The following is a 20629-nucleotide window of genomic DNA, read 5'->3' as shown; positions in this document are numbered from 1 at the left end:
TCCCAGCCCACTTGATCTACTTTTTGAAGGAACGGGCTCAGAGCTCAGACTAAAGCTGATTTCCTCTGGTCTAGATTTCCTGGGTCTTGAAGGTACCATTGGGTGATTTCTTACGTCTGACTGAGCCAATTCCTAGAGACCAGCTCTCAGCAGCCCTGTCTGGTCTGGCAAAGGGCTGCCACTTTAGACAGAGCCAGTTTCACCTTGTGAGAATGGGTTCCACCCGCCATGTTGGTTTCCATCCTGAGGCCCTGAGCTTTTTACTTTCATGGTTTTATCTACACCCCATTGAGGAAATGGCTATTTTTTTGGGACAGATTATGGTGATACGAATGAGGAACCTGGGTTTCTGAGCAATTAAGGGACATTCTCAGAGTCATCAGCTGGTGAGGCAAAGCTGGGAGTTAAAGCTCAGTCTATCCAACCTCCAGGCCTCTGCTCCTGCCTCTGTCAGCAGGAAACTAGGGTGAGGGATGGTGGATCAGCATGGTGGATGATGGAAATGATTCCTACTGATGGGGGAGAATCAAGCAGCCTTGGGGATCTCCTTTAGCTTGTCCTGAGCTGTGGGAGCCTTTGAGACTTGGAATATTTGCAAATGAGCAGTAGGCATTGGGCCTCTCTAGTGGAAAGAGGGTTTTTTGGCGGGGGGGGGGGGGGTTGTGATGGCGGGGCAGGGGGCTGGATGGAGTAAAGACCCACTGACAGAATGGGTATGTTGTATGTTGGAGTTTTAATCCCAACTATCTCTAGCTGTGTGACCTCAGATAGGACATTTGCTCTCTGGATCTCAGTGTTCTCCTCACTACCCTGAAGCTCCATGCTTTCTGAAACTCCTTCCTGCTGAGAGCCTGTGGTTTCAGTCTTAGAGGTTCAGATGTAACCTCAAAAACAGGGAAGAGGAAAACAACTAAGTGGAGCTCTTTGGGAGGGGGCCCATCTTCAGGAACATACGTAGCTGTCATACAGGTTGGCCCTTAGAGGTGTTAATACACCACACTCCTGAGAGCCCAAGGCCCTCTTGTTGGGAGGCGGGACTTCCTGTCTAGAGGGTCTGTGTTCATTTCTTCCCACTTCCCCACCCCAGGGCCACTCTACCCCCCTTCCCCACACTCAGAGGAAATGCTAAAACATTGGAGAGCAGATACTGCAAGGAAATGACGAGTCAGAGCAGTCATGGCTGTGAACAGCTGGTATAAGACAGAACCAGGACGCGCCAGCCATCATTTATCCTTGATTCCTCCTGGCAAAGAAGGCTGAGGAGGGAGAGTAGGGTGGGGACAAGAGGGCAAGGGAATAAAGGCAGAAAGAGGGGATCACAGGCCCTCCTAGACCCAGCCCATCCCTTCTGGAGTCCCCCATGCTGCCTGTCCAGTCTCCCTGTGGTCCCCGTGAGCTTCCTGTGTCCTGGACCCTACCCAGTCAGCCTCCCACTGCATTCTGGAGGCTAATGAAGCAAAAGGGATTCACTCTGTGTTCTGCACCGTGGGACAGGGAACCCCTAGCCTGCCTGCCTGCAGACTGGGTGCTGTGGGAAGCCATCACCAGGGCTTTGTCTCACCGACACGTGACCTTGGCTTCCAATTCCCACCAAAACCCCCCAAGTCTCCTTGTCTTCTGATTTTCTCTGTTTTTGTTTTTTTTTCTACCAGGAATTAGGATTGCTGTTTATCTTCCCCATGTTTCTCCAGCCTTGGAGACTGCCCTCCCTACAAAGGTTTCTAAGTACCTATCAACTTCAAGGACTTAGACATTTCAGTCTGTATTTCCTGGATGTTTAATAAGGACCCGCACATGTGCTGGGAAAGGACTCCACCGCTTAGGTCATGTGTCTGTCCTTTTCTGCTTTAGCTTGGTTTTCAGGTAAGGTCTCAAGCTTTTGCCTGGGCTGGCCCTCAGGCCACAATCCTCCTATCTCTGTCTCCTCAGTAGCTGGGATTAGAGGTGTACACTAACACACCAATCCTCACAAGTTCTTTATTAGCTACTATGTACAGAGTGCCTGAGGGATAGAAGCTAACCAAAAAACATAGCACATCCTTCGATACTACACTGTACTTGAGGCTTGCTGGAGTCTATTTACATGACACCTCAAAGCTTGTAGAAATAAAACTGGACTCAGTAGCAAGCTCTAGAATGATAATTAAAATGAATCACGACTTCTATGAGAGGCCAGATTAAGATGACACTGAGGTTATTAGTTTGACTGTGAGGAGTTGAGAAATAAAGCAGAATTCTGTGGATGTTGTGGAATCCATTAGGAATCACAGATGCCATCTTTTACCTTGCTTTCCTTCTAAGGGAAGATTCTAGAGCCTAGTTCCAAGGTATTCAACAGATTTAGCATCACTTGTGTTTCACGAGACTTTAGAGAACATCTCTCAGGCTGTCTTTATGGAAAAGGAGAGTTGGGAAAGAGTTGCCGCGTGGATTTAAAGCTGGTGTCTGGGCCGTGTCCTCAAGTATCTGCACACAATTCTGGCATGCCAGAGGGTTATTTTCTTATTGTAATGACATTTATGTTCTTCTTATAATCAGCAGTGGCATGGGTGACAGCCATGCAGAAATTATTTCATGATTCGGGTCTTAGAGAAACGGCCGAGGCAAAAATACTCAACAAGGCTAAGAGCAGAAGCTCATATATTTATATCTAAAAAGTTCAAGTCTATATGTATGGGGTGGGAAGAGTCTGGCGGGCAGCTGTGGGAGTAGAACAATTGTCTTCTTGTTGAAGCTACCTGGGTAGTCTGTAAACATTCTTAGGAGCCAGTGGTGTAGGATGCTTTGGCCCTTAGGAGGCCTCTGGGCCAGTGGTTGGTGTTAATCTAGCAGCTGTGCAGCCATTATGTCTGGATCAGTGTTTCTTTTTCTCAAGCTGGTCATGACTGAGCCGGGCTTCCCATATGGCAAGCTCAAAGCCTTAACTTTTTCTGCTCCAATCACTGCCCAACTGTTGGCTGGCTGTCAGTTCCAGTAGCTAGCCAGATCTATGTCCTCTGTTCTTGGTTGGTGTGGAAAGATGTGACGCCATTTCCTCCAGTCTGTTGAAGAACTTCCCAATGGTCAGCTCCATCACCCAAGATCCACTCTCTTGATACTTCAGGTGACCTCTCTGAGTCACGGCCTCCTTCTTCAAGATGCTCAAGTGAGCCTTTGCCTTGTAGGTCATCTAAATGTCCCTGAGTATGACAGAGTGGGTAGAAACTCAAGCAAGACTCTGAATCCTTCCATCCTCAACCCTTTGGAGGGCCGCTGTTTTAAGAACTGGGCCGTAGAATAAGCCTGGTGTTTGCTGTTAGCCAATGTCCACGCTTCCCTCCCCATTGGATAAATACATCATCCCCAGATCACAAAGTGAATCAGGTGAGTCAGCAAACCCTGCTGGACACGACTCTCCCAGAGGACAGGGATCAGAACTCCATCTGCCCCATCACGAACAGCACCAGGTGATCACTAGATCTGACCACCGAGAAGTCATATGCTGGGAAGACAGTCTTCCTCTCTTCTATGGGGACTGAGGGGAGGGAATGGGAAAGCATTGTGGTGGGAACCACTCAGGGGCCCCGGTGGGACAGATAAATGATTCCAGGTAGGAGTTGCTGCAAGAAACAGAGAGGCTGAAGAGAAGGGGGTGGGGGTAGCTATGGAGCTGAGGGATGAAGAGGTTCTGAAGGCAGAGCGGCCTCTGTCTGCCGTGCCTGACCACCCATGCATTCTCTCCTGCTGCCTAGATTGCGATGAGGACCTGAGGCATCTGCCTGCTGACCTGCCCCAGCCCACCATGGCCATGGCCCCCCGTAAGAGGAGCCGCCATGGCGTGGGCCTCCTGTGTTGCTTTGGAAGCAGCGACCTCTCGGAGATGGACCTCCGGGACAGCAGTGCCCTACAGTACATGGAGTTCTCCAGCACCATCCCCAACCCAGAGGAGCTCAATGTCCGCTTTGCGGAGCTGGTGGTGAGTGAGCGCTGGGGACGGGAAGGGGTTGATGATGTTGGATGGACAGGAAGAGTGGGACAGAGGGCAGGGCCTCTTCTCAGAGTTTTTCCAAAACACCTCCACTATGTGGGGGAAACAGAGTCTCTCTCTCACTAAGGTGGGCACCATGAAATGGTTCCCCAAAGAGAACATCCACCTCCTACTGCTGTTAAGTTCTAGACCACGTCGTGCCATGCTAAGGGGCTGATCCAAGCTATAGTGAAACAAGAAAGCAAGGAGACTCAAAATATAGAACTTTCACTCCTTTTTCTCTCTTGCTTTCTGGAGCTTGCCCAGGATCTTTTAATTTCAGGGGCAAAATAGTGTCTGTTCTATAGAGATACACTGGGTGCCTCACTGTGGGGGTGAGATTGGCTAGAAAGATAGAAGTCAGAGCACATCCTGGTTCAAGATCTTGGATACTACAGGCCACCATAGCTCTGACATTTACTGGAGCACGAGATCTTCCCGACTCTGCCATGCCCGGGGAAAACTGCATACCACCTGTGTCTGTGAGAAGCTGTGCATGAAACTTCACATTCTCACCACAAGGAGAGAGAGCAGGAAGGAGGCGTGGTTCTCCTAATAGGAAGCCTATTGATGAGATAAAGCCTGCACAGCAAAGGAGGTCCTGGACAGGGACACAGGGCCTGTGTCTCGGTATGCACAGCTCTAAGCACAAGTTCATGTCCCAAGAAACTTTTTTTTTTTTTTTTTTTGTGGGTCGTGGGGCTTGAACTCTGGGCCTGGGCGCTGTCCTTCAGCTCTTCAGCTCAAGGCGAGTGCTCTACCACTTGAGCTACAGCGCCTCTTCCGGTTTTCTGGTGGTTTATTGGAGATAGGAGTCTCACGGTCTCTCCTGCCCAGGCTGGCTTTGAACCTCGATCCTCAGATCTCAGCCTCCTGAGTAGCTAGGATTACAGGCATGAGCCACCAGCGCCCGGCTGTCCCAAGAAACTTAAATGCTTATTCATTCTCTTGACAGGCCAGTCGTCAAGCCAATACTGAAATAGTGCTGTGTTTTGGAATGTGTTTTCTTAACTCATATTTGCTAAGAGATGCATCTGGTCAAGGCAATCCAGCCCTTCAAAATACAGGGTCACCAAAACATGAGGCCATGAAAATTCTATAAGAAAGTTGTCCAACTTCCTCTTCATATCAAGTTCAGGACAATTCATTGTTTCTGATTTCTACCTTTCTCTGGGCTGGGGTCAAGAAATGAAGTGTTTGCTAGTGTTTAGAATCTGGTTTAGATTCTGGTTTAGTGTTTAATATCAGGGATATTTTCTTGAGTAAAATACATGATTTTTTTTGTTGTTCTGGTCCTGGGGCTTGAACCAAGACTCTAATTTGTTTTGCTTAAGGCTGGCTTACTACTACTTGAGCCATACCTCCACGTCTTGCTTTTTGTTAATTCATTGGAGATAACAGTCTCACAGACTTTTCTGTCCAGGCTGACTTCAAATGATGATCCTCAGTCTCAGCCTCCTGAGTAGCTAGGATACTACTGATTCCTGCTGGTTCTGGGAGTTTTGACCAAGGATATTCTTGGGATAGGTAGAGAGCGGTTCTGCAAAGTCAAACCAACCAACTATAAAAGAAGAAAAAGAAGAAGAAACCCAACCTTTGCTGGGCACAAAATTAGTTCCCAAGGCAGGGGAAGGGATGGACCTTATTTTAAATCGTTGTTGTCCAAATAGCAGCCCCAGAGCACCTGGGGCTATTTTCCTCTCTATACTAAGATGAACTGTAAGTGCAGAGTACACACCAGGTTTTGAAGGAATCTTATCTGATAATTTACTTACTGATCATTTTTTACACTTATTATGTGTTGAAATGTTCATATTTTAGTTATATTGGTGGCAATAAAGCATAGTAGTAAAATCGACTTCACCGAGTTCTCCATTATGGTTTTTAAATATGACTAGGAAAACAAGAGTTAAAAAGTACATGTTGCTCATATCCTATTTCTATCTGGCAGTTCTGGTCACTGTGAAAAGTCTTAAATGTTTCTTTGGAGAAAATAGTATAGACTAAAGATGATAGCTACTGAGATTTAAGACCCCCTGCTTCTTTATAGGTTGCTACCATGGTTTATCCTACCTGAAAATGTAATGGTAGTAATATTACACTTTGAGGTCTTAATGTGAGTTTTGCTTTTGCTTTTGCAAAGGCTCACTGCTGAGTTGAAAAACATACTAGGTCCCCCATGGCCTGTAAACTATTTTTTTTTTAAATGGGCCATGGAATTGCTCATTATCTACAGGATTAAATGCTGGTTCAAAAAGAGAAGAATTTGGGGAGCAGCTAGTACAGCTAAACCTATAAGGTCACTCCAAACTACCTACAGAGTGACTCTAAGATATGACCAGCCCAGCAGCTCACCAAGTCTTGGGGAGCCCTGAGCTTTGAGGGTGCACACTGTCATCTTGGTGGTTCTGCTCCAACAGGCATCACTTCATTCCTCGTGGAATGGCATGACCTTCCTACTCCACTCAGAACCCACTCACCAGCCCCACCAGCCCATGATAAGACCCAAGTGAGGGAGCTGGGGAATTTCTGGGAGAGAGTCTCAAGAGGCTTGAGGGATGAAGCAGGGATCTGGGCGAGGAAGGACCAGATCTGTAGATTATGCCTTTCTTCCTCACACCTTGACCTGCGCCATGGGCAAGATTAACTAAGACCATGGCAGAAAGACAAGGGACCCTGGGCAAGAAGATGAGGGAGCAGCAAGGCCATGCCCAAGGGCAGCGGATAAGGTGGCCCAGAGGAGGGGGAGCTTGGTGGAGACATGGTGGCATGGACAGGAAACAAGGGATCATGGGTAGAAGCAGCGCAGGTTTGGTTGAGGCCGTGGCCTGTGTGATGCTCTTCCGGAGGAAGATGGCAGGCCCAGGGGCAGGGTTGGAGGCTCGCAATTTCCTGTGGGGTTGAGTATTCTGATCTCACGCATCCTTGGAGGACAGACAGGTTTTTTGCTGTTGTCTTTGCAGGATGAATTGGATCTCACAGACAAGAACCGGGAGGCTGTGTTCGCACTGCCGCCTGAGAAGAAATGGCAGATCTACTGCAGCAAGAAGAAGGTGCCCTTCTGACCACTTGCTCCTCCCTCCCTCCTTCACCTGACCCCTCCCTCCCCCTGTTGTCATGCTGATCAGCCCGTACCATCTTTCCTGTTCCAGGAGCAGGAGGACCCCAACAAGCTGGCGACCAGCTGGCCGGACTATTACATTGAACGCATCAACTCCATGGCCGCGGTGAGTCCTGCTCCTCTACTGCCCCAGCTACCCCAGTCCATGGGGGGAGGGGAGCACGAGCCCTCCACCCAACTGCACTTGGACCTCATTCCCTGGGCCTCAGCAGCTCTCCAGTGCTGCTGTTGTGATGATCCACCTTTCCTTTCCATGGTGGGGGTGGGGGTGGCGGTGTGGACTCACAATCCAGCCCAGGCAGGAAAGCCCGTGAGACTAATCTCCAAGAAACTATCAAAAATGACATAGTGGAGCTATAGTTCATGGAAGAATGCGAACCTGGAGCAAAGAGCCTCAAGGGCAGTGCCTGGGCCCCGAGTTCAAGCCCCAGGACTGGCGGGCACGCGCACACACACACATCTCTACATCCCATAGTCATTCTCAATAGGCCACTGAGACTCCCCATTTCACAGATGGAGAGACCTTGTGTCTCTCAGAGTCTGACTCTGTCCTAGTAAACCATTCTTGTGGCCTTGCCCTCCCTGAGCAAGGGTGACCCTAGAGTCACATCTGGGTTTGGAGTGCATACAGCGGACGGAGAGTTTGGTGTAACTGCTTCCCTCGCCCACTGGCTGGCCTCAGATACAGAGCCTGTATGCCTATGGTGAAGAGGAGATGGAGATGAGGAACAAAGTTGTGGAGGACCTGAAGACGGCTCTCCGGACGCAGCCCATGAGGTAAGTCAGGCTGCTTCACCCTCTTTCCCTTCCTTCTGTGTCTCTGCCCAGTGCATCCCTTGACGGAACACAGGGCTCTGTCCCGTGCCGTCTCCTTGGCCAGCTCCACTCCAGCATTCCCTAGAGCCCACCTCATCCACTTTACCTTCCAGTTCCTCCTACACTGCTGGGAGGCTGGTGGGGTGGGCAGGAGGGGAGGTCAGGAGGGGAGGAGGGAAGATGAACACAGGAAAGTGAATAAACCTCGGGTCCTGAGGAGCTCTCTAAAGAGGAACTGAAGACATGTACTTGGTGGGGGAGAAAATAGAACAGGAAGTGTATAAGAAAGAACTTTCTGAGGAAGGGAAAGAGCTGAGGGAGCGAGGTGGGTGTGCTTGAGAAATTCTCCTACCACTAGGGGGAGATGTGGAGCCCCTGGGTGCGAGGAAGCCATGTGAAGCAGAAGCCGTGTAAGCAAAGAACAAGGAAAGGGTGGGTGGATGGCTGAATGTTCCAATGGCCACCGGAAGATCTTACCCTGTCTTTCCAGACCACAGACTGCAGGGTCCACAGAGGGCCAAGAGACACAAGGTGTTTCGTGTATTTAGCTCTGTCCAGTGTTGTGTTAAATCTTCAGCAGTTTTGCAAACCAGTTGTTCAAGTTAGCTTTGATTAAAATTTAAATTACATGCACCTGATAACTAGGTTATTCTGTAATGATTTAAATTATGTGCACCTGTAGCTGAAGAATTTATATCAAAACAATCTTTTGAAACATATCACTCTCTGACTACCTAATTATTTTTCCAGATTGTGCCATTTTATATATATATATATATATATATATATATATATATATATATATATACATTACTATGAATCATGTTCTTGAGATCACAAACAATGTATGTGCAAGGCAAAGATCCTATACCATGGTGCATCTCTCTCCCAGTCCATGTCCAATGACATCATTGATAGCTATCAAGGATATTATCCATTGATCACCAAGGCTGTCAATGATAGTGAAAGCTTGGGATGATCTGCTAGGAATTATAAACAGTCCTGGTCAGGAAAATGGGTAAACAATACAATCAGGTCTTTTTCATTTCTTTCCCCAGAGGTCTCTGATGTGACATATACTAGCCATCTGCTTTGGGGAAGAGTCTAGTATATATGCGTATAGTCTTGCTTTCAGCTCCAGGAGCCTGAGAACAGACATTATAAGGGACCCTGGCTTACAGTGGGGTCAGTCTAGAAAAACAGATGGAAAGGCTGAGGTAGCCAAGATGTAAGGGGGTTGAGGAATGTGGGCAGGCTCATTTCCCACAGCAATTGATGATCCCTTAATAAAATTCTCATCCCAGTGCCATTGTGGATATTTAGTGGGTTACAGAAAAACATATAATAGAAACAAAAAAAGATGCTTATTTTTAACTGAATTTGAAAGCATATTCTCTTTGTGTCAGGTATATTTACACAACAATATAAAAGACTTACAGATACATTTCTACAGTAATTCTATATAATGTTCCCTAAGGTAAATTTATAACAATTTCCTCAGATCATTAATGATCCTACTAACTTAAGGATTCCAAACCCTTTTGTTAAAAAAAATGTGTATGTATTACCATACACCTGGCACCCGGAGGAAACGTATAGACCACTTGTCAAAAATGATGCTTTAAAAGAATACATAAAGCGATAAGGTTAAAGAATAAACCAAACTCAATTAAAGTACAGCTGGTGTGTATTAAAAATGCATGAGATAAGCCATAACTGTGCCGCTGTTTTATGCCTGCAGTCGTGAGAACTGGCAGCGGGTCTGATAACTGTTATAATCTTGAAGTACTGATAGGTGTAAATGGCATTCAAGACTCCTGCAACAACTATAATTGGATAGGAAAATAAAGTGATTTCTTTGGGTGAGAAAACTGCAGATTCCGCTAATAACACTGATCTTTATAGCCTACATTCTTCAATGGGAGGCAAATGCTAAATTTCGATGAGCGATTATTAAAAGCAAAAATGTAATTTTCTTTTTTCCATCTGAGTCACTGGACGATGAGTGCTATCTCTAGGCCTGGCAGGGGAGCACAGGACTCAGGTTAAAGAGATCCAGACTAAATACTGCTAGCTTTCCTAAATCCCCCGAAATATAGTTTCCTACTCTGGATTCAGCAATTCTAATAGTTTCCTTGACTAGTCCTTCTTATCATCTAACTAGAATTCTCTGAATGTAGTCTCAATGATCATCTCAATCCATCTCAATTATTTTTTTTTAATATACTGATATTGGAGATGTGTCTTCAGGCTTACTGGCTGTCATTTATGATCATTTCTTCACCTACATCCTATTTTAGCTATGCAATCATGGTCAATGATATGCAAATGTCCCGTGTGTTCGCTTACCATCGTTGTGGCCAATTACCTGAGAAAAGCAACCGAAGGCAGAAAGGGTCTATTTTGTCTCACCACATCAGAGGGCTGCGGCCACAGTCACGTGACCTGTGTTTCTGGGCCCCAGGTCAGATAGAACATTGTGGATCAGAGGCTGTTCAACTCATGGAGGACCTGAAGCAGAAAGAGACTGAGACATATGGAGTCTAAGACAAGATACAGCCATCAAGGGCCTGGCCACTGTGACCACAGTTTCCTCTAGTTAGGCTCCACCCCCTAACATTTCCAGAACCTTCCACAGCAGTACCACCAGCTGGGGACTCAAACCTTTGGCTACAAAAGCCTTTTGGGAGACACTTCATATTCAAACCATAACCCACAGTATTTAAAATGCAGAGAAAATGTCGGTCTTCTAACCGGTGCTGTAAGTTCGTTTTATAAGTGAGCTAAACGGTCACTGTAGGTAGGGCCTGGTACACGGTGGTGCACAGGTGAGCGGGGTAACTTTGCAAATACCCATGGAAGGAAATGCCGACGCCGGTTCACTTTTCTGTTGACGGCTCTGGCTGCCAGGTTTGTGACCCGCTTCATCGAGCTGGAGGGCTTGGCCTGTCTGCTGAACTTCCTCCGGAGCATGGACCACGCCACCTGCGAGAGCCGCATCCACACCTCCCTCATCGGCTGCATCAAGGCTCTGATGAACAACTCCCAAGGGCGGGCTCACGTGCTGGCGCAGCCAGAGGCCATCAGCACCATCGCTCAGAGCCTGCGCACAGAGAACAGCAAGACCAAAGTCGCCGTGCTGGAGATCCTGGGTGCTGTGTGCTTGGTACCTGGAGGCCACAAGAAGGTACTGCAGGCCATGCTGCATTACCAGGTGTATGCGGCAGAGCGAACACGCTTCCAGGTGAGGAGCCTCCCCCAGTCAGGGTGGGGCTGGGGAAGGAAGGGATGCCTGGTGAGAGGGAAGGGCTGAGGACGCCTTAAGAAAAACGGAGGGAAAAGGGGACACCATGACAGCTGAGAGAGCAAGAGGAGACAGGGACCCCAGCAGACCGTGCCTCAAAAGACATGAGTAGGCCTCCAGAATTGTGGGTTTGCCTGCCAAGATGGGCCTGTGCTCCTTACTGATGGCGGGTTTCTAGAGGCTGGAACATTGGTTCGATTCCATTTTGTGTCTTTACAGCTCTGAGCTCGGTAGGCAGCTCATGACAAGGACTCAGCCAAGAATTGTTGACTTAAATGCAATTGCTAGGGTCAAGATTTTAGGTCTAAGGTCTAGGCTGGTGCTTAGTGTGAAGACACTGGGAAATCACACCATGTGATGTCTCTTGTCTTCTTTCTGACCTTCCCAGCAAAGTAGAAATGGAATAAACAATACATATAAAGTGTTGTGGGCTGGGTAGGCAGCTCAATGCTAGAGTGCTTGCCTTGCATGCATGAGGCCTTGGGTTTGATTCCTCAGCACCACATAAGCAGAAAAAGCCGGAAGTGGCGCTGTGGCTCAAGTGGTAGAGCGCTAGCCTTGAGCTGAAGAGCTGAGGGACAGCGCCCAGGCCCAGAGTTCTGGCCACATGACCTACCAAAAAAAAAAAAAAAAAAGTGTCTCAGCACAGTGCCTGCCAGGGTGGGTGTCAGGGTACCAGTGTAGGTGTTTGCTCATTCTGACATCAGACATTTTTGGCTGCCTGCACTATGCAGAAAAAGTGGCCCCTAGCCAGGTGTCAGTGACTCACGCCTGTAATCCTAGCTACTCAGGAGGCTGAGATCTGAGAATCATGGTTCAAAGCCAGTCTGGGCAGGAAACTCTGTGAGACTCTTATCTCCAATAAACCACTAGAAAGCCTGAAGTGGCGCTATGACTCAAGTGGTAGAGCACTAGCCTTGAGCTGAAGAGCTGAGGGACAGCGCTCAGGCCAGAGTTAAGCCCCACAACCAACCCCCCCAAAAAAAATAATGGTCCCTGATGCTTTGTAAAAGATGCACAGGGTGGCTGTGGAGCTGGTGAGCCACGCAGAAAACAGCACAGCACTGCCCAGCAATGGACACCATGCTCTAAGCCAGAGGAGGTTTTTCTGTCTGTCTGTTTGTTTGTGGCATCCGGGAAGTCTGAAAACAGGATTGTGGAGAGAGAGAATGGAGGGGACCTTCTAGATGGATGGAATATCAGGAGCTCAGGGGCGGAGGCTGCTCTTGTAAGGTCCGGAGCCTCCCCACAACGACTCCTACCCTGTCTTCCTCTCCAGACTCTGCTGAATGAGCTAGATCGAAGTTTGGGGCAGTATCGGGATGAAGTGAACCTGAAAACGGCCATCATGTCCTTCATCAACGCTGTCCTCAACGCTGGAGCCGGAGAGGTGAGGCTGCTTTGCCCTGCCCTTGCTGCTGCTCCCCGATTCTCAGTCTGGAGTAGGCCTTCTCAGTCTGTGTGTGAGGCCTTCCTGGCTAAGGGGCAGAGGGAAGGGAGGGGACATCTGGTGGTGGGCCACGCCTGCCGCTGTCATCTCCAGGTTATCTCTTGGGCCTCTTGTCTTCTACACTTTGAGACAGGAAAGCACAGCCTGTGGGGGAGGGGCTCACTGCTCCGAGGTTAACACCAGGTCCCTAGGACCTGGCCTACTTGTAACTCCTTCTGCCTTATCAGCAGCTTTCAAAGTGGTGATGATTGCTCACTGGCTTTGTGTCCCACCACATCCTTAAGGGTTTTGTCTAAGCTGGAGGGGGCTCCGTGTGGTTTTCTTCATCCACTGTGTGAGTCATGGACAAACCCCCGGAAAGCCTCGCTTGATGATGGCTCAAGATAGTGAGAGATTACTTATGGGAGGAGGGCAACTTGGAGCTCTTCTTTCTAGAGCTTTCTAGAGATGAGCTTTCTGGATTTCTTTCTGGTTGGGCAGGTTATGCATTCTTCTAGCACCTTCTGTTAGGTTGTATGGCATTTGATTTCTCTTCTTTGGGGGGTGAAGTGAATTCACAGACCATGAGGAACTTGAAGATTGAACGAATCTCTCAGATTCTTAAGGCAATCAGATGTTCCCAACAGAGGGCAACTTGAAGGACAAAGGGGCAAAGACAGCACATTCTTGATCTCTACTTTCCCTTCTTCTTGAGCAGCAAACTTTTTTCCTTGCATGCAGTCTTGGTGATCTGAGTTAGTGAGGTTGGCTGGGGGAATAATCTGTCGTTGAGATGCTCCTACCACCTGGGTTGGGTCAGTACCAGCTGTTTATGGCTGTCATTCCTTCTGATCAGTTGGTATCAGGTAACGTTTGAGAATATCGCTTAGCTCCATGGGTAAGGAGTGGTATGCCCATTTTCCAAATGAGGAAACAAAGGTTTTGTCAAGACCACAAACCTAGGAAGTAACAGAGCAGGGATTTCAACCAGGCTCCATCTGACTCTTAGCTCCTAAGATGGCACTCTATATATCCCTCTCTAAAACCGTTCTTTAATGCCAGAGGCTGAGAGAATGCTGGTGAGGGGGCTGTAGGGAAGAGAGGTGGGAAGGCTCAGGGGGGCTGGTCATGGGCTTGTGGTAGAGAAAGAGTCAGGTCAAAGGCTATCTTCTGTCCTTCCTGGGAACGTGGGGATGTAAGGAAGAGTGAGTCCACTAGGGATTCGGTGGACATGAGACAGGCCAGCAGGTCTGATTCTCTCTTGACAATCTCCAGGACAACCTGGAGTTCCGCCTCCATCTCCGGTATGAGTTTCTGATGCTGGGGATACAGCCTGTGATCGACAAACTCCGGCAACATGAGAACGCCATCCTGGACAAGTAAGTCCTGGGCTGCTCAGATGCGTTGCGAGCATGTGGAGACAATGCCTCGGACGGGGAGGGTCAGGACCTTGGTTTACCAAGGGCTGTTCTTGTCCCTCCTCCCCCACTCCCATGGAGGCCCACAGAATCGGTGCTGTGTAGGGCAAACCTGCTGTTGCCCGTCTTCTTGCAGAGAGGATGTTAAAGGCAGGTGAACCCAGTGGTCCTCCATCATGGTGACATTGCCCCCTAGAGGACACTTAGAAATTCATGGAGGTGTTCTTTGGTTGTCACACTTTGGTTGGTTGAGGGGCGGGCACTGTAGGTATTGGTTGCTAGGGGTCAGGAATGCTAAACACCTTGCCAGTGCACCCAGTTGGTTATATCCCATTGGTACAGGTTATTTTTACTACACTGGGTTTTAAGGGAAGGAGGATGGATTGTTTCCAGTTGGAAGGTATTTTGATGAGAGTTGAAAATAAGAGATTAGCTTCGAGGGCTGACTTGGGACCAGTATGAAGACCCTAAGGATGAGGGATGGATCGGGTATAATCCTTGACTGAGAGTGCTTTTACTCCCCAGAGGGCCCCCCACCCCCAAGAAATGCCAGGTGTTTTGGGGTATCACATCTGGGGGCAGAGGTCCACTGGTATCTATTGGGTAGGGCATAGGATGCTGCTTAAACAATCTGCAGCATGTAGGTGGAGGACAATCAAGGCGAACATATCAATACAGTCCCTCAACGTTGAGAAACACTACAGTGTTTCTGTAGATCTGCGGAGACCTTCCTGAAGAAAGGCCGTAAGATCTCTTAAGGGGAGGGTGTGGCCTCAGGCGGCTTCTTCCTCGCCTTGCCTTAGCCTTACCTGAACAAAGCTTCCACATTTAGCTGGTAGAGGGTTGGAAAGGAGTTTATCCATCAGCCAAGGCTGTCCTGTTACATCTGCTTCCTCTCCCCGACCCCTCTCCTATCCAGGCACTTAGACTTCTTTGAGATGGTCCGAAATGAGGATGACCTGGAGCTGGCCCGGAGGTTTGACATGGTGAGGACCCTGTGGGGGTGGGCCGATGGCGGGGGGGGGGGGGGGGGGCCAAGGTAGCTCCGCTGTCTGCTCCAGGCCCTGTGTTTGGGTGGAGGTGGAAGGCTTCAGGGTTGGTTAGTCTCTGGTGAGACCCCAGTGGCCAGATCTTGCTTCTGAAGCTCTGATGTGGTATGCTGGCTCTGGTCCCCTCACCTGCTGGGTCACAGCTGGTTACCTGCCCCTGAGGCTATTTACTTGGTTGGAAAAATGCCTTTCCTGGGGCTGGCTTTCCAGTGATTTTTCCTGAATCACCTTCCTCCATCCTTAACCACATGGTGCTTAATAAAACAAATTAATATTTCACAGGAGCCTTGGAATCCTAGTAATCCACACCTCTGATGCTTATAAAATATATTAGAAAAATCCTACCCAGACCGCAGCCTCCTGGGCAGTGCCTCACACATATAAAACCCCACTCATTTTGTTCTCCCGTACACAGACTTCCAGGTATGGAAGCTAGAGTCATAGAGCACAAATAGCTGGCCACCCAACTAGAGAACACCTTAGTTTACAACCTGGGTGGTGGGCCTGTGTCACAGGTCACACGTTCTACCACAAGCCACGTGCTAGGCCATAGGCCGTGTGCTATTTTGAAGCATCTGTGCCCTGTGCTTCCTTCCCTCAGTTTGCAACTGCATTTCTCAGACAGGGATGAATAGTTTTGACTCCCTCCTTCCCCAAGGGCAGACTTGTGAAAGCTGGAGGTATTTCTGGTGATGTCAGTGGGAGGAGAGCTCTTGGCATCTATCAGGGTAGAGGCCAAGGATCCCGCTAAACACCCTGCTGGCACTGGACAGCTCCTGCAATAGGGAAACATCTGGCCAAGAAGCCAAGTAGTGCTGAGACAGAGAAACTCTAGTTTATGTAATTAACATCTCTCCCTCCCCTTTTTCTCTGTCTTCCTCCCATGAAGCCCAGGTCACAGGCAGAGGAAGCAAAGGTCTCCTAGGACTGGGTGTCTGGAAACTGTCTTCTCTTCATCTCCTTATTCTTTTCCTCTGCTTCCGGCTCCTCCTCTTCACCATGTGCTCCGTTCCTCCCTTCCCCCCAGGTCCACATCGACACTAAGAGTGCCTCCCAGATGTTCGAGCTGATCCACAGGAAGCTGAAGCACACGGAGGCCTACCCCTGCCTGCTCTCTGTCTTACACCACTGTCTGCAGATGCCCTGTGAGTACCCTGCACTGGCTGTCACCTAGTACCGGGGCCTGTGTCCTGGTCAGGCAGGTAGAGATGAAATCGTGCAGCTGGTGTGACCACATTCCTCTGTGTTTGCCCTGGGGAGGCCAGGCCCATGACTCAGACTCCTCCCTCCTTGGGATAGGCAGGAGGTCCATGGCCACTCACAGGAGGAGCTGGGAAGTTGTCCCTGAGCAACTTTGGTAGCTTTAGCCCAATAACTAGTAGCTTAAGCATCTCGAAACCAGATTGCTCTGCTTTCAGCCAGACAGAGAGGCACCGAGTCCTGTTAGTTCCAGAAAGAAGAGTCATGGTTGGGAGGGTCTCCCACATGTGTAATGTACTTGATTTTTTAAAGTTTTATCCATTCTCCATCTATTTCTTGCTGACTCCCAACCTTGGCACCTTTGCCACCGCCTTTCTTTACAGATACCAAATAGCTTCTCATGAGCAAATGGCTAAGTTATTAAGATCCAGTGGCACACTGGGAGCAAATCAATGACACATACTTTGGAATGGTTACCCACAATGCAGTTGGAAGTGAGCTTTCATTCCACCACGGGTTGGGCACTTTGGCTTTTCTCAAAATAGGATATTTTGAGAATCCTTGTTATCTACCACAATGGCCAGCCTCGTCAGGCTCACCATGGTGTTGATGGCGGTGGTGCTGGCGATGACGGTGACGATTCATGGTGACAACTGCTATTGTGTGGCAGGTTTTTTTGCCAGGCATGATGGGAGGTACTTTAGCATACTGTAAACCTCAGAATGACTTGAGTAATTCCCACATATTATCTCTCTTTGAGTTCTTTACATGCAGAAGGATTTTTCCTTTTTCTGGGGCACAATTTTAGATGAAATGTGTTCTGTCTCTATGAATGAGTTACCTGGCTTCAGGCTGTCCCCCTGGGTGGAAAGAAAATGGACAACGCTGCTACTTAGCAATGCATTTGTGGACAAAGGTATGGAAAGTACCGAGAGTCAGAGAGCTGGGCCAGGAAGCCATTACTTCTCCAAAGCTCGTCCCAGAAGTTCTTTCATGGAAGATATTGAAGGCACCTGGAAAACCTGACTATTTGTTTGCTCCCCAGTGGTTCCTGTGTTTGTTGGTCCCTGGGCAATGTGAATGGGTCCCTCTTTATTCCAAATGAGGTGGTGAAGAGATGCTCAGCCAATGTCTAGGTGGTGGATTTGATGTGAGATTATCCTTGTTGACTTCTGCTGGTCAGGAGAGAGGAAATGTTTGGGATCAGGGACTAAGGGAGGATTACTGGTGGTTGTCGTGTGAAAAAGCCAACGTCTAGCCAGGCTATGAGTGGATGAGAATGGGGCCTTGTAGGAGGGACTAGCCACAACACAACACCTACGTCTTCACAATTCAGGGTTATCTCTACCAAGAAATCTCTCTAGTTTTCCATCAACCATTTCTTCTTCTTCTTTTTTATTTTTCCCAGTCATGGGGCCTGAACTCTGGGCACTGTCCTCAGCTCTTCAGCTCAAGGATAGTGCTCTACCACTTGAGCCACAGCACCACTTCCAACTTTTTCTGCTTATGTGGTGCTGTGGAATCGAACCCAGAGTCTCATGCATGCAAGGCAAGCACTGTACCACTGAGCCACTTTCTCAGCCCATCAACCATTTCTTTAACTCTCAGTGCACATCTGTAATCAGTTTCCATCCTTCTGTTCAGTCATTGTGTAGATAATCCTGAAATCTTTTTTTTTTTTTTTTAATTTCCCTAAGCTGGGTGCTGGTAGCTCATGCCTGTAATCCTAGCTACTTAGAAGGCTGAGCTCTGAGGATCATGGCTTGAAGCCAGCCAGGGCAGGAAAGTCTGTGAGACTCTTATGTTCAATTAACCATCAAGAAAAGCTAGAAATAGAACTGCGGCTCAAGTGGTAGAATGTTAGCCGTAAGCACAGCTATGGTCAAGGACAGCTCCCAGGCCCACAGGACTGGCAAAAAAAAAAATCCCCTAAAGGCTTCATTAGGTAATATTTTAGAACAGGTGTTTTAAAAAATAGTATAAAAAAGTAATCTGCCTTCCCTAGTCCAACCAGAGTCTCAACAGGAAAGCAAGCAACCAGGAAACATCTTGTGGAATAGAAACATATGTCATATGTCCTGGGTCTTGGCCATCCACAGAAGGTCAGGTGTAGGTAACTCAGGAGATGACTCCATTTGTGAATCTTCCTCAGCACCAGTAGCATTTCTTCTTCCATCTGTCTGGGAATTTCTTGTGTGTGGAGGATGGGCATGCCGGCAGCCTGGACCTGGACAGTCACACCAGGGCAGGACTTCTGGTAATGCTGCAGCTCAGTACAGTGGATGGTACATCTATCTCACCCCTCAGACAAGCGGAATGGTGGCTTCTTCCAGCAATGGCAGCTCCTGGATCGCATCATCCAGCAGATTGTCCTCCAGGATGAGTACGGCGTAGACCCGGACCTGGCGCCGTTGGAGAACTTCAATGTCAAGAACGTTGTCAATATGTGAGTTGTGTCTGGCATGTCTGCCTTTGACCCGCTCCTGCCACCACTCTGCCTTCCCTCCTGGGCTGGGTCCCCACCGTGAAACCTCAGTTCCTTGTCCACCCGGACGTCCCCAAATGGGTCTTCTGTGGTTTATTTCTTTCAGTCTCTAGGCTCATGGAGAAGGTTTGTCTCTGTCTTGTCTAGGGTGACAACCAGATGGAGCTAATGAAGATTTGACACGGGGCTAGTGTGGCTGAGGGTCCGAAGTTAAATTGTATTTTATTTACATTTGACTGGCCCCATGTCACATGGCTAGTGATGATCATATTGGAAACACAAGTGTGCAGGGGCTCTTCTCAGTTCTCAGTGATAGCCTGCAAGGGTTGGATAGTGGGAGTGCAACACATTCGCATGGCATGTGTAAGAGTACTACGGTGCGTGGCTAGCTCCAGCCCTTCAGCTTGCTGTCATATGGCCTTCATGATCTCTCATCCTCATTCTGGTCCCTGGGTGCAAGTGCACCATCAAGGAGTTGGATGATAAAGTCTTTGGGGGTTCTTTCTGCTCTGAGTGGTCACCTGGGCAGGCCTGGGGGTCCAGAGATACAGCTGAGAAGGAACCATTCTGGTCAGGGTAGCAACCTAGGGAAGAGACATGGCATGTCTTCTGGGATGTGGTGGATGGCTGACAGCAATCATATGGCCTCTTCTCTTCTCTGCCCTCCAGGCTCATCAATGAGAATGAAGTGAAACAGTGGAAAGACCAGGCAGAGAAGTTCCGGAAAGGTGAGAGGCTCTATAGATCCTGCCAGGTGCTCCCCGGACCCTTTCCCCATGAGCCCAGGACCCCATCTCCTCCGGGAAGGACACACACTGCGTGTGCTCATCTCCCATTTCCTCTCGGGGTCTACTACATTGCAGAACACATGGAGCTTGTGAGCCGGCTAGAGAGGAAGGAGCGGGAGTGTGAGACAAAGACGGTGGAGAAGGAGGAGATGATGAGGACGCTGAACAAGATGAAGGACAAGCTGGCCCGGGAGTCCCAGGAGCTACGCCAGGCCAGGGGACAGGTGGCAGAACTGGTAGCCCAACTCAGTGAAATCCCAGTATGTGAACAGTGCAGCTGAGACCCTGGGCTTTGAAAGGATGGGGGGGGGGGCAAGGGGCAGAGGAGGTGTGAGGAGGAAGAAGGCTGCCTGACTGTATGCGTCTTGCTGTTTCATTGTGCTCTGTGTGTGTGTGTGTGTGTGTGTGTGTGTGTGAGAGAGAGAGAGAGAGAGAGAGAGACAGAGAGAGACAGAGAGAGACAGAGAGAGACAGAGAGAGACAGAGAGAGACAGAGAAAGAGAGAGACAGAGAGAGAGATTTGGACACTTTGAATTTGAAGAAGAGAAAAATGTTGAAATGTGTGTGGGAAGTGACAGCAGATGGAGACTTAGACTGACCCGAGATCAGTATGGATGACTGGCTTTAATGTTTCTGTCTCCTTACAGACAGGCCCCTCGTCTTCTCCATCTCCCCCCGGAGGCCCACTCACCCTGTCTTCCTCCATGACAACCAGTGACCTGCCTCCACCCCCACCCCCTCTCCCCTTCTCCTGCTGCCCCCCACCTCCCCCGCCACCCCTTCCGCCTGGCGGGCCTCCCACCCCCCCAGGAGCCCCACCATGCTTTGGCCAGGGCCTGCCCCTGCCTCAGGACCCTTTCCCCAGCAGCGAGGTTCCACTCAGGAGAAAGCACACCCCCCAGCCTTCCCACCCGCTGAAGTCCTTCAACTGGGTCAAGCTGAACGAGGTGATTGGCTGGAAGGAGGGAGCGGGTTGGTCTCTTGTAGCCAATGGTAGGTGGGCACTGGACTGT

At 49.1% G+C, this 20629-nt stretch overlaps 1 protein-coding gene across 6 annotated transcripts in view; it reads left to right on the top strand.

The window, feature by feature from the left end:
• The window catches only part of Daam2 (dishevelled associated activator of morphogenesis 2), a 149454-nt gene that overhangs the window by 106768 nt on the left and 22057 nt on the right, over positions 1-20629 (top strand). For 5 of the 6 annotated variants that reach the window (XM_070023830.1, XM_070023827.1, XM_070023831.1 and 2 more), the window contains 14 exons: positions 3165-3363; positions 3732-3955; positions 6970-7059; positions 7159-7233; positions 7810-7904; positions 10854-11187; positions 12527-12637; positions 13952-14055; positions 15014-15080; positions 16171-16288; positions 18651-18789; positions 19498-19556; positions 19692-19876; positions 20264-20563. In XM_070023830.1, coding sequence (XP_069879931.1) covers positions 3303-3363; positions 3732-3955; positions 6970-7059; positions 7159-7233; positions 7810-7904; positions 10854-11187; positions 12527-12637; positions 13952-14055; positions 15014-15080; positions 16171-16288; positions 18651-18789; positions 19498-19556; positions 19692-19876; positions 20264-20563 — 1962 coding nt within the window. In that variant the 5' untranslated portion in view covers positions 3165-3302. The remainder of the gene's footprint in view (positions 1-3164; positions 3364-3731; positions 3956-6969; positions 7060-7158; positions 7234-7809; positions 7905-10853; positions 11188-12526; positions 12638-13951; positions 14056-15013; positions 15081-16170; positions 16289-18650; positions 18790-19497; positions 19557-19691; positions 19877-20263; positions 20564-20629) is intronic. The other variant, XM_070023832.1, reaches the window with a different exon arrangement.

The sequence above is a fragment of the Dipodomys merriami genome, unplaced genomic scaffold (genome assembly GCF_024711535.1).
Source record: "Dipodomys merriami isolate MVZ:Mamm:240054 unplaced genomic scaffold, mDipMer1.0.p SCAF_16, whole genome shotgun sequence".
NCBI classification, from domain to species: domain Eukaryota; kingdom Metazoa; phylum Chordata; class Mammalia; order Rodentia; family Heteromyidae; genus Dipodomys; species Dipodomys merriami.
This window is presented reverse-complemented; position numbering and strand designations above follow the sequence as displayed.